Source organism: Capra hircus, chromosome 12 (assembly GCF_001704415.2).
Source record: "Capra hircus breed San Clemente chromosome 12, ASM170441v1, whole genome shotgun sequence".
NCBI lineage: Eukaryota > Metazoa > Chordata > Mammalia > Artiodactyla > Bovidae > Capra > Capra hircus.
In genome coordinates this window covers 74,574,655-74,587,978 of record NC_030819.1, presented here as the reverse complement: position 1 = coordinate 74,587,978, position 13,324 = coordinate 74,574,655, and the positions used below count along the sequence as shown (strand labels likewise).

Sequence of the window (13,324 nt, the reverse complement as noted above, 5' to 3'; positions counted from 1 at the left end):
TATCTAAATTTACCAAACTGGGTCTAGAAGCAAAGTAGCCTAAATCTGACTTCCTTTCACTCTACCTTTGATTATTTTCTCTATCTCGAATTCCCCACAAGGAAACAAAGTATTAATAGCTGAGTTTATTTAAAGATGAAGAGAAATAATAATCACTTAGCTGTACCTCAGTCCTATGCTTAGGTATGGAATGAAAGGATAGAAGATTTGAGTTATGAGTTTCTAATTCATAGTTCAGATGCTAATGCCAAGAGCAACATATTAGATACGGACAGAACACAGGGTCAATTCAAGCTACTTGTCAAGTAATATGACAATGGGTCACATTACTTACAAGAACTCATGAAACAAATTAATTTTCTCACAGGACACAAATTTCCCACTTTTCATGCTATGGTATGTCCTTTCGGTGGAGCTGCCCACACTCAACCAAATGAAAACAGCCTGGACAGATACAGTCAAGTGGCTAAAAGGAAGAATCTAATCTACTATAACCCTAAAGGACAACATATTTATTCTAAGAAAATAGTGTGCTTCTCTGGTTAAAAAAAATGAGGAACACTGTTAAGGAAAGGAACCAGGCTGTCAACTGGCAGAAATACTTTGGAAAGAGAGGAGAATTCATTTTGAGACAACCCGCCTCTGAAAAGTTAATAAAGTCCTGATAAATTCATAGAATGTAAGAGAAAGAAAGAGAAGTTCAGCCCAGGAGGCTCAACACCTAACTGATGATATATACAGAAGAGACACCAGCGGAAACTGGAGCGTGCGAGTGGAGAGGGATGATGTGTACGCTGCACGTATGGAGAGCAACAAGTCCAAATCAGGGCGAGTCCGAACACGCCACAGTAGAAGGATGAAATGGACAGAAGATGAAACTGATAGGATACCTGATGTGCCTGAATGTGCTGAGAGGAGATACAGACAACAGGCAAAGTGCCTCTACAAATTTAAGAGGATAGAAATTATATCAAGCGTTTTTTCCAAACACAACAGTATGAAACTAGAATCAATTAGATGAAAAGAAACAGGGTCTTCCCTGGTGGCGCAGGGAAGTAGAAGTGGTTAAGAATCTGGCTGCCAATGCAGGGAACACGGGTTCCACCCCTGGTCTGGGAAGACTGCACCTGCCACGGGGCAACTAAGCCCGTGCTCCACAACAAGAAGAAGCCGCCTCAATGAGAAGTCTCTGCACTGCCAACTAGAGGGCAGGCCCTGCTCACTGCAACTAGAGAAAGTCCACGCACAGCAACAAAGACCCACTACAGCTATAAACTAATTAACTGAAAAAAGAAATGGGAAAACACAAACACGTGGATACTAACCAACATGCTGCTAAAAGAAAAACCCCATGGGTCAATAAAGAAACTGAAGACGAAACCAGACAATATCTCAAGACAAACTGAAAATAAAAACACCGCTTTCCAACAACTATATGAGACAGCAAAAGCAGTTCTAAGAGGGAAGTTCATAGCAACACAGTCTACCCCAAGAAACAGGAAAATTCTCAAACCTAAGTTACCATCTAACAGAATTAGAAAAAGAACAAAAGCCCAAAGTCAGCAGAAGGAAAGGGAAAAAAAATCAGAGAGAGAACAAGTAGACACCAAAAAATAATTGAAAAGATCTATGAAACTGAGAGCAGTCTTTTTTTCCTTAATGATAAACAAAACGGATAAGCCTTTAGTCAGACTCATCTAGGGGGAAAAAAAAGAGGACCTGAATAAGCAAAATAAGCAATGAAAGAGAAGTTACAACCAATATCGCAGAGGCTAAAAAAAATAATAGAATATTATGAACAGTTACATGCCAACAAATTAGATAACTAGAATAAACGGATGAATTTCTAGACAGATACTATCTTCCCAGACTGGAAGAAACAGACAATCTGAACAGACTGATCACTAGTAGTGAAATTGAATTAGTATTCAAAACACTCCCATGCAAGTCCAAGATCGGATGGCTTCACAGGGAAATTCTATCAAAAGAAGGGCTAATAGCTATTCTTCTCTAACTACTCCAAAAAATCAAAGATAAGGGAACACAAATTTTTTCTACAAGGCCATCACTACCCTTATAGCAAAACCAAACTAAGACAGTACAAAAAAAGAATATTAGATGCTAAAATAAATGCAAAAATTATTGACAAAATAATAAACCAAATTCAATACAGAAGAATGTGAATATAGATGCAAAATTTTTTGACAAAAATAATAAGATGAGATGGTGGGATGGCATCACCAACTCAATGGACATGACTTTGAGTAAGCTCCAAGAGCTGGTGATGGGCAGGGAAGCCTGGCGTGCTGCAGTCCATGGGGTCACAAAGAATTGGACATGACTGAGTGACTGAACGGAACTCAATAAGAAAAAAGAAAAGAAAGTCACTTCTTTATCTGGGTTCCCATAGCATTATGCAGACATCTTTACTATAATATTTTAAAGCTGCATTTTAATATTTTATTTATATATCTGCCGTTCTTCATATGTAGGCAAATACTAACTTTAGGAAAAATAGAACATATGTAAAAAGAGAAAAATAACTGTAGTCTACTGAATGAGTCAGCAGTGTATGGTCCTTGTGCCATCACAATAATGCAAACACTGAACGAAGTTCCAAACGAAACTATTACCTAATATTTAGGAAGAATGGCAGATGGGAGGCATGCACGTGCAGTGGGAAGAAGGATGGTGGAAGAGACCTAAACTGTAATTTTCCATGGTAGGAAATCAACGGGCAGTGCCCAACACTGAAAAACGAATCAAGCAATGTCAATAAAAGTTTACTATTTAATGACATGGAGGTAAACATCCAAAGAAACAGCTCAGAGTTGCAAGTGGTAGTCTCTCAGGAGGAAGCAACAGGGAAGAATCCCAGGACACATAACGGAGGTATTTTTCCAGAAAAGCTTTGGAAAACTGCCTGGTTCAAGTTTTATGCATATTTAACAGTAATTTAAAAAAAAAAACTTAAGCAAAAATTTTAAAAATAAGTGAAGGAAGTAAGCAGTGCTATGATCTGTCTCCACTGGTTTCAGAGTGACTTCTGGAGACAGAACCGAGCCTGGTTTCATTCACGGGAATGATGAAAATCAAGAGTGATGAAGACAGGATGCTTTGGGAAAGAAGCACTATCAACCAGTCTGAGTCAAATCCTGAATGTGAAGCCTGGGGCCACTTCGTTCCTGAGAGTGTGTTCGTTTGTAAAACTGCTTGTGACCATGAGGGAGAACTTGGGTTCCTTCCATGGAAAAGGGCTGCCGTTTCCCGGACGTTTGGCAAGCAGACAACGCCCCTCAAGTCCTGAGGGAAACCAACGGGCAGCCCTGCTGGAAGCTGTTGCCCAGCTGCTCTGATTCGTTTCCCTGAAAATGCAACCGCACCCTGATAGGTGAGTCACGTGCAAATAAGGTACAGTAGTTGAATGTCATAAGCCCAAGGTATGATATGAGAGGGCTCTTTATAATTTGCCTCCCTAAACACTCAACCAAACCACTTACTGAGCTAGAAGGATCTGAGGATAGGCAACAGCTGTGTTAGTTCATAGCTCAGTCTCCCAGTCGTGTCCGACTCTACGCGACCCCATGAATTGCAGCACGCCTGGCCTCCCTGTCCATCATCATCTCCCGGAGTTCACACAGACTCATGTCCATCGAGTCCGTGATGCCATCCAGCCATCTCATCCTCTGTCATCCCCTTCTCCTCCTGCCCCCAATCCCTCCCAGCATCAGAGTCTTTTCCAATGAGTCAACTCTTCGCATGAGGTAGCCAAAGTACTGGAGCTTCAGCTTTAGCATCATTCCTTCCAAAGAAATCCCAGGGTTGATCTCCTTCAGAATGGACTGGTTGGATCTCCTTGCAGTCCAAGGGACTCTCAAGAGTCTTCTCCAACACCACAGTTCAAAAGCATCAATTCTTCAGCTCTCAGCTTTCTTCAGAGTCCAACTCTCACATTCATACATGACCACTGGAAAAACCATAGCCTTGACTAGACAGACCTTAGTCGGCAAAGTAATGTCCTGCTTTTGAATATACGATCTAGGTTGGTCATCACTTTTCTTCCAAGGAGTAAGCTTCTTTTAATTTCATGGCTGCAGTCACTATCTGCAGTGATTCTGGAGCCCCAAAAAATAACTCTGACACTGTTTCCACTGTTTCCCCATCTATTTCCCATGAAGTGATGGGACCGGATGCCATGATCTTCGTTTTCTGAATGTTGAGCTTTAAGCCAACTTTTTCACTCTCCTCTTTCACTTTCATCAAGAGGCTTTTTAGCTCCTCTTCACTTTCTGCCATAAGGGTGGTGTCATCTGCATATCTGAGGTTCTTGATATTTCTCCTGGCAATCTTGATTCCAGCTTGTGTTTCTTCCAGTCCAGCGTTTCTCATGATGTACTCTGCATAGAAGTTAAATAAGCAGGGTGACAATATACAGCCTTGACGGACTCCTTTTCCTATTTGGAACCAGTCTGTTGTTCCATGTCCAGTTCTAACTGTTGCTTCCTGACCTGCATACAGATTTCTCAAGAGGCAGGTCAGGTGGTCTGGTATTCCCATCTCTTGCAGAATTTTCCACAGTTTATTGTGATCCACACAGTCAAAGGCTTTGGCATAGTCAATAAAGCAGAAATAGATGTTTTTCTGGAACTCTCTTGCTTTTTCCATGATCCAGCGGATGTTGGCAATTGGATCTCTGGTTCCTCTGCCTTTTCTAAAACCAGCTTGAACATCAGAGAGTTCACGGTTCATGTATTGCTGAAGCCTGGCTTAGAGAATTTTGAGCATTACTTTACTAGTGTGTGAGATGAGTGCAATTGTGCGGTAGTTTGAACATTCTTTGGCGTTGCCTTTCTTTGGAATTGGAATGAAAACTGACCTTTTCCAGTCCTGTGGCCACTGCTGAGTATTCCAAATTTGCTGGCATATTGAGTGCAGCACTTTCACAGCATCATCTTTCAGGATTTGAAATAGCTCCACTGGAATTCCATCACCTCCACTAGCTTTGTTCGTAGTGATGCTTTCTAAGGCCCACTTGACTTCACATTCCAAGATGTCTGGCTCTAGATTAGTGATCACATCATCATGATTATCTGGGTCATGAAGTTATTTTTTGTATGGTTCTTCTGTGTATTCTTGCCACCTCTTCTTAATATCTTCTGCTTCTGTTAGGTCCAGACCATTTCTGTCCTTTTTCGAGCCCATCTTTGCATGAAATGTTCCCTTGGTATCTCTAATTTTCTTGAAGAGATCTCTAGTCTTTCCCATTTTGTTCTTTTCCTCTATTTCTATGCACTGATCACTGAAGAAGGCTTTCTTATCTCTTCTTGCTATTCTTTGGAACTCTGCATTCAGGTGCTTATATCTTTACTTTTCTCCTTTGCTTTTCGCCTCTTTTCACAGCTATTTGTAAGGCCTCCCCAGACAGCCATTTTGGTTTTTTGCATTTCTTTTCCATGGGAATGGGCTTGATCCCTGTCTCCTGTACACAAACCTCATTCCATAGTTCATCAGGTACTCTATCTATCAGATCTAGGCCCTTAAATTTCTCACTTCCACTGTATAATCATAAGGGATTTGATTTAGGTCATACCTGAATGGTCTTGAGGTTTAAGCAAATTTTTACAGAGATAATAAGATTAAATATTTTCTCTCTACGAAAAAATTTCAAGGATAAAACATAAACACAATAAGAAACACAGATAATTAGCATTTGCTGGATTTCATTTTTTTTAATATGGCAGCAAGTTCTTTAGGGGAAGGAGTGGCTTCAATCAAGTAAGATTCAATTAAGTGACTGGGAATTCCCCAAAGTACTAATAATAATCTCTAATTATGTGAAGATATCCACAGAAATGTAATGAGGCAGAAAATTACTTATAATTGCTAGATCTCTTCTAAAGGAAAGCACAGTATGCAGCTGAAAGAAATATTTTCTTTGAAACTTCTTAATTTGAAGATTTTAGGGCACTAGGCATGAACTCTCGGTATAGCGGGGAGCAGGCTGGCCCTCAAAATCAGCAGGGACAGCCAATCTCATCTATAAACAATAAATGCTGGTAAGGATGTGGACAAAAGGAAACCCTCTACACTGTTGCTGAGAATGTACACTGATACAGCCATACAGAGAGCAGTATGAAGATTCCTTACAAAACTGGGAGTAAATCTACCATACGACCCAGCAACCCCACGACTGGGCACATGCCCTCAGAAAGCCACAATTCTAAAGGACACATGTACCCCAACGTTGACTGCAGCTCTATCTACAACAGCCAAGACATGGAAACAACCCCAGGTGTCCATCTACAGATGAATGGAGAAAGAAGACGTGGTACATATATATAGTGGAATGTTACTCAGCTATAAAAAAAGAGCAAATTCGAGCCAGTTCCAGTGAGGTGGATGAACCTATAGCCTATTACACAGACTGAAGTCACAAAGAGAGAAACAAATATCGTGTATTAACGGACATACATAAAATCTAGAAAAATGGTATTGATGAACCTATTTGCAGGGAAGGAATGGAGATGCAGATGTAGAGGTGAATTGGTGGACACAGTGGGGCAAGGAGAGAATGGGATGAACGGAGAAAGTAGCATCAATATACATGCACTACCATGTGTAAAACAGATAGCTGGTGAGAAGTTGCTCTGTAATACAGGGAGCCCAGTCTGGTGCTCTGTGATGACCTAGACGGGTGGAATGAGGGTTGAGTGGGAGGGAGGCTCAAAAGAGAGGGCATATGTGTATCATTATGGCTGATTCAGACTTCCCTGGTGGCTCAGATGGTAAAGCGTCAGCCTACAATGTGGAATCCCTGGGTTGGGAAGATCCCCTGGAGAAGGGAATGGCAACCCACTCCAGTACTCTTGCCTGGAAAATCCCGTGAATGGAGGAGCGTGGTAGGTTATACAGCCCATGGGGATGCAAAGAGTCGGACACGACTGAGCGACTTCACTTCACTTCTTCTTCATGGCTGGTTCACTGTTGTACAGCAGAAACCAACATAACATTTGAAAGCAATTTTCCTCCAATTAAAAAATAAATTTAAAAGAATTTTCAAACCCATAAGAAATTTGAAAGAATAGAATGTGAACACCCAAATATCCTTCACCTACATTTCACCAATTGTTAAGACTTCACCGCTTTGTGTTCTTGCTCTCCTTTGCTCTTTGTTTCTGTGTGGTACATTTAAATCCATTCATCACATCTTTTTTACCCTGAAACGTTTGGAAATAACTTGAAGGCATCTTTTTACATTATCCCTTAGATACTTAAGAATATGGGTCCTAGGAATAGAAATGTTCTCCTTTGTAAAAAAATCAATTAATAGAAAACTCAATTAAGAAGTCAGGAAGCCAGAAGGGGGAGCTCTCACGCCCTGTGACAGACAATAGCAGGGTCAACAGGAAGAAGAAAACCTTCCTTTTCTTGCCTGGCAAGAGCTCAGCCAATGAAAGACTGTTAGGCTGCTGGGAACAGAATGAAAAGACACTACACTTCCAACCCTCAATTCCACCAATGGACTCTTTGATCATTATAGCTCTTCCGACTTTCTTTTTCCCTTTTAGATGAGTCCTTCCTCCTCTTCTTGTTGCATAAGGACTTGCACATAGCTCCCCATGGTTAGAGACCCCTTAAATAAACCCATTTTTGTTGGAGAAACAACTGGAGGCCTATTTGTTTTAGGTTAACACCTTCATAAACACAATACCATTATGAAACCTAAGAAAACTGACATTAATTCAATAACATGTAAATGTTTTCAATTGTCCCAAAATGTCTTTCATAGCTATTTTCATTTGATTTCCTGACCCAGGATCCAATACATTGAATTTGGAATGTTCTGGAACAAATGTTTAAATAAGACACAAAGGGCACTCCTGCATCAGATGACAAACCCCAGAAGTAACTGATCACTTTCTTGGAGGGTAGGCACAGCTAAGTGTGAGACCCTTTTTGTTTTTTCCAAAATGATACAAAATTTGGGGCCAAAATTGAACTGCTCGGACAACAAAAGAGGAATTATCTTCTTAAAGCTAATGCTCTCAGAAAATGTTCAAACACTTCCATAAAAGTAAGCTGAAAGTACAGAGTACATGTGTTAGCTGCTAAGTCGTGTCCAACTCTTTGCAGCCCCCCTGCCAGGCTCCTCTGCACATGGGATTCTCCAGGCAAGAGTACTGGAGTGGGTTGCCATTTCCTTCTCCAGGGGATCTTCCTGACCCAGGGATCAAACCTGGGTCTCCTGCATTGTAGGCAGACTCTTTACTTCTGAGCCTCTAGGGAAGTCCTACAGAGTACATCTTGGAGAGCAAACTCAAGTTTTAAAAAGTGTGCGTATAAGATCTTGTCTAGGACACCAAATTATTAAGCCGTTCAAAGTGATCTTGGTTTGAGCCTAGGTTTAGAAGAATAATTTTTTAAGACATGCTCTTGACAAGAAGAATAAGAGTAGTATACCCCGATTACCTCTGCTGTAGCTGCTCATCAGAGACTTGCAGCTCCTCCTTCAAGCGCGTGTACCTATCCTCTCTCAGCAGCCTGGAGCCATCATAGAGGCTTAGCTCCCGATCATGGATCAGCCTAATGGACAGCAGAAGGCCAGGAAACAAATGAATCAGTTTAAATGTTGAAGCTATTAGAGGTAGAATTAGTCAGGTAACATTTTAGTCATTTCTATTATTACTGACAATTGAGTCTAACTATTTTGTTAGACTCAAAATGCACTTTTTGATATTTTAAGCTGGCTAGTGCTGTTATACTTGGCAAAAACAGTTTGTTTCTGTACTGGAAGGCAGTAGTCACGGTTACTAGATGTGAACAGGGAGGACGACGAGGAGGAGAAGGAGCTGGAAAGGGGAAGGAGGAGGGAAACGAAAAGCAACAGCTGAATGAGTGATTCAGGATAACCACGAGGTAAATATAATGAACGAGCAACGGGCACATACTCCCTTGAGTCTCAGGTAACACTTTAAGGCACAGTATTATCAAAATAGTTCTATCTTTGCAATTACAGGATTTAGAATGTCTAAAATCTTCACAAGGAAATAACTAGTGCTATTTCAGACACCAACTGCGATGGAACCTAGCCGTCCACAGCTCAAATAGCATTGTCTTCCAGATGCTGCAGAGTTTAAAGAGTGCTGTTCCAGATCCTACACCAGCCACTAAGGTTTCCTGATGTCTGCTGTGCAACTGCCCCACAGGCTTCCGCTCAGTGAACTCTGAGGAGAGGGGAGACTGCACACTGCAGAGGTCAGCAGCATGGGCACTCAGGCGTGGGTGCAAGTCCCAGCCCTGTGCCTTATCCGTTGAATGACCGGGGAAGGAGAGAACTGACCCACCGGTCTAAAATTTTATCTTGTATAAAACTAGGGCAGTAACACCAACCTCACAGTATTGCTGTGAAAATTAAATAGCTAATGTAAGGCAGATGCTGAACATAGTTGTTCTCAATCTTAGCTGCACATTAGAATCTACTGGGAGGAAAACACCAATGTTCAGGTCTCACCCTGGATCAATTACCTCAGAATTTGAGGAGGTGGAGACCAGGCATCAGCCATTTCTAAGCCTCACTCCCATAAGGAGATTCCACAGCTGAGACTCTGAGAAACCCTGGCTTAGCACAAGGCCTCGCACAGATTAAGAACTCAATGGTAGCTGCTGCTGCTGTTACTACTACTTGGCCACATGGGCCAAGAAAGAACTAATAAAAGGAGGCAGCAGGCACTATTTCATTTGTGTTTGCATTTGTCTGTTTAGAAGAGGGAAAAACTGTAAATATATGGAATGTTTATGATAAATCAATGGAAGGTTGTGGTTATGACTTTTAAATGTTCTCAAACTGAATCAGGATTAACAGTGTTTTTAGAATCTTTAATTATACTCGGTACCTGCATCTCATCAAGGACAAAAAAATAACTTTGACTACTTAGTTGGGGAACTGGATTATTTCTTTCCAAGCAAGTTAAAATTTGGAGTTAAAAGTTAAAAACAAGTGATAAAATCAAGATGTAACAAACAAACAAAAATAGTATCATTAATCTCCCAAAGTGGCACAAGATGGGACTATTTTCCATGAAATTTACACAGGAAGTCTTAACATTAAAGAGAAGTTAACTGTGAATGGGTGGATATTTGCCCCACCTAAGCTGAAATAAGAAACACAGTTGACACAATTGTTGAAGTCTATAAACACAAAGTGAACATTAGCCTATATAAAATATAACCAAAGAGCCATTATACATTTTACATAAGGAACTATATTTTCTCTCTCAAAAACAGATTCCAAGAATGTAGATCTAGGACTGAAAAAGGAGTTTGTAAACAGTGAAGCTTTGACTCTGACATACTATAGAAACTTCAGTTGTGACTCACTGCATCGATCAATCAACATACATATAAAGTCTCAACAATACTACTGAAAACTTTGCCTTTTTCAGCTCCTACACAGAGAACTTTGCTATGGCACTGGCTTTTCCCATTACTCGAAGTTCCACTCTACTGTGTTTACAACAATAAACACATCTGCTGTTATATTTGGATATGGAATTATAAATTCCTTGAGAATTATGTAATCCAGTTTAAATTAGAAGACTGAGAAAGCTCCATGTCTACTGTCTGCGTGATGTGCCTCTGTGACCCATAACCGACCTCTGTAACACGGCAAGCGTCCCGGCATTGACTCTGTGAATGCCGTCCAGGAGAACCAGCTTTCCTTCCAGAGCAGCGTTTACCAGGGGCGAGGACCGCCAGGCAGTGTCTCCATTTGGAAGCGTGTACCTCTGCTGCAGCAGATCGCGCGCTGTCATATCCTGAAACCGGTCCCAACACCCACCAGAGAAAATAACAGAATTAATTCTTAAGACATGGACAATAGCTTATTTAGCCTTAGAGTTACCTCTCTCTGAACGTAATATTCCATACAGCAACTGGGAAGTCATCCTCTCCAATCCATCAAAGAGAAAGATATTCAGAATCTTTTCTTGGTTATCTGAACTTTTTTCCCATTACTCACCCACATAATATAGTGAGGGCTCTTTTTCTTTTTTTCCTCTTTTTTATTTAGAAATGTTCACTTGGTACCTACACAGATGATGGCAGTTAACTTCTACAGAACTTCAATGGAATTTTCCTCAATCAGCTTTACTTGTGAAAGGGCCAAAATGTATGACTTCCTTTTTAAGAATTAAGAGGCCATACAAATTCACTAGGAGAAGATGCTTTATTAATGATGTGCGTTTTTTGGCAGCTGAGTTTTCCTGAAAAGCCATGCTAGGAATCACTCAGCAACTCACATTTAAAGAGACTTGAAAATGGAGGAAATGGGGAAGAGTCATCAGATGGGGAACAGGAACTGACAAACAACAGCACAGCGCTTACAAGCAAACACAAGGCGCTAGTGTTTAAGCAAACGATTAACAGCGGTAGCATAAAATATCTACCTACCATAAAATAATTTGGGTGTGATAATATGAACATTTTCTTCTCACATGTGTCAACAGTGAAGGTAACAGTTTCTTTTCTGTGATTGAGTGTGCACAGTCGTGTCTGACTCTTTGTGACCCCAGGGACTGTAGCCCGCCAGGCTCCTCTGTCCAAGGGATTCTCCAGGCAAGAATACTGGAGTGGGTAGCCATTCCCTTCTCCAGGGTATCCTTCCAACTCAGGGATTGAATCCAGGTCTCCTGCATTGCGGGCTGATTCTTTACCATCTGAGTCACCATGGAAGCCCTTTCTGTTATCGGCTTCAGATAAATTCTGTGTCTCTTATATCAAACAAAGCTAAACATTTACAGTCAATCTTAGCCAAAAATTTAAAAGCTTCTGTAAATTCTTTGATACCCAACTCTAGTTTCAAGATGACAGGAAATGAACGAATTTGTTTATATTCAGGACAGCAAAAAATCTGTATTGAAATCAAGATTGAAATGTCTTGACCATCAATTTCCTCATTATCAAAAAAGTACTGACTTAGAAAGTATAAATCAGCTTATGATGAATCAACAACACTTGAGCAACAATAATATTCAAGCTGATAAAATAAAAATTCACAATTTTTTAGGCAAGAAAAGAAAAATTTAAACATAAACGTTCTCTCCCTGTTTGGGTCTCCTCCCTCCCCTCTAGTGTGCATTTCTGCAACCACTTTATGCATTAACCAGACTTCCCTAATGGCAGAAAGGCCTATTCAATCATAAAGATCAATTTTTCTCCTTCTGGGACCATCCATGTAACTTCTCAGAAGGTAGCATTCCTTTCTAAATCCTGTAAGGGGTTCCAATGACCCACTACTCACCTTGTATGTACAGACATCTCTGGTGTCTTTAGGTACAACTTTAGGTAAAAAGCCAAGATATAATTTTCCTTAAAGACAGTGATTGGTGCAAAACAGACTAAGGAGATACTGGGCTACACATAATAGAAGTTCTTGGCTTAAACACTTATTAATGTAATGACCGCATTCATGTTACTAGCTATATTTCTTACACTCTATTTTACAAGATTATTGCTTCTTGCTTGGCCAAATGTGTGACTTAGCCTCCGATAAAATTAATGCTATTAGATGCCCTGATATGATCAATCAAATATATAGTTCTATAAAACCAATGACTGTAATAGTGTGATTCTAGATATGGCGAGAAGCAGCAAAAGAGAACCATTTCCTTTCCAAAGAGTCAGACACGAATGAGCGACTAAGTACAGCACAACACATAAAATGTATAACAAAGAATATAAATTAAAAGGTGGGGGAAATGGAGGAAAAAAGGAAAGAATGGGCTTCATTTTCTTTGTGCTGTGTGTCCGCTAGGACTTTTGCAACCCCATGGACTGTAGCCCACTAGGCTCCTTTGTCCATGGAATTCTCCAGGCAAGAATACTGGAGTGGGTTGCCACGGCCTCCTTCAGGGGATCTTCCCAACCCACGGATTGAACCCAGGTCTCCCGCACCGTCTGAGCACTAGGAAAGCCCAACTTCCTTCAGGCATTTCTGTAGGCAATAAGTGGCCTTCTCTGGGGCTTCCCAGGTGGCTCTAGTGGTAAAGAACCTGCCTGCCAGGGCAGGAGATGTGAAGAGAAGCAGGTTTGGTCCCTGGGTGGTGAACAGCCCCTGGAGGAAAGCATGGCAACCCACTCCAGTATTCCTGCCTGGAGAATCCCACGGACAGAGGAGCATGAGGGGCTACAGTCCATGGGGTCACAGAGAGTCAGACAGACTGAAGTGACTGAGCATGCACGCACACGTAAGTATTCAGAGAGGAGGTAACGTGAGGAAGATATCCCACTGATACCATACCGCTAAAGAAATGGCTGGGGATTAACT

General features: G+C 41.0%; 1 protein-coding gene across 1 annotated transcript in view; it reads right to left on the bottom strand.

Moving 5' to 3' along the window:
* VWA8 (von Willebrand factor A domain containing 8) overlaps positions 1 to 13,324 on the bottom strand; it is a 376,045-nt gene that overhangs the window by 266,560 nt on the left and 96,161 nt on the right. The window contains exons 13-14 of the mRNA XM_018056795.1: positions 10,654 to 10,814; positions 8,470 to 8,583 (exon numbers count right to left, since the gene is read on the bottom strand). Of these exons, the coding sequence (XP_017912284.1) occupies positions 8,470 to 8,583; positions 10,654 to 10,814 (275 nt within the window). The remainder of the gene's footprint in view (positions 1 to 8,469; positions 8,584 to 10,653; positions 10,815 to 13,324) is intronic.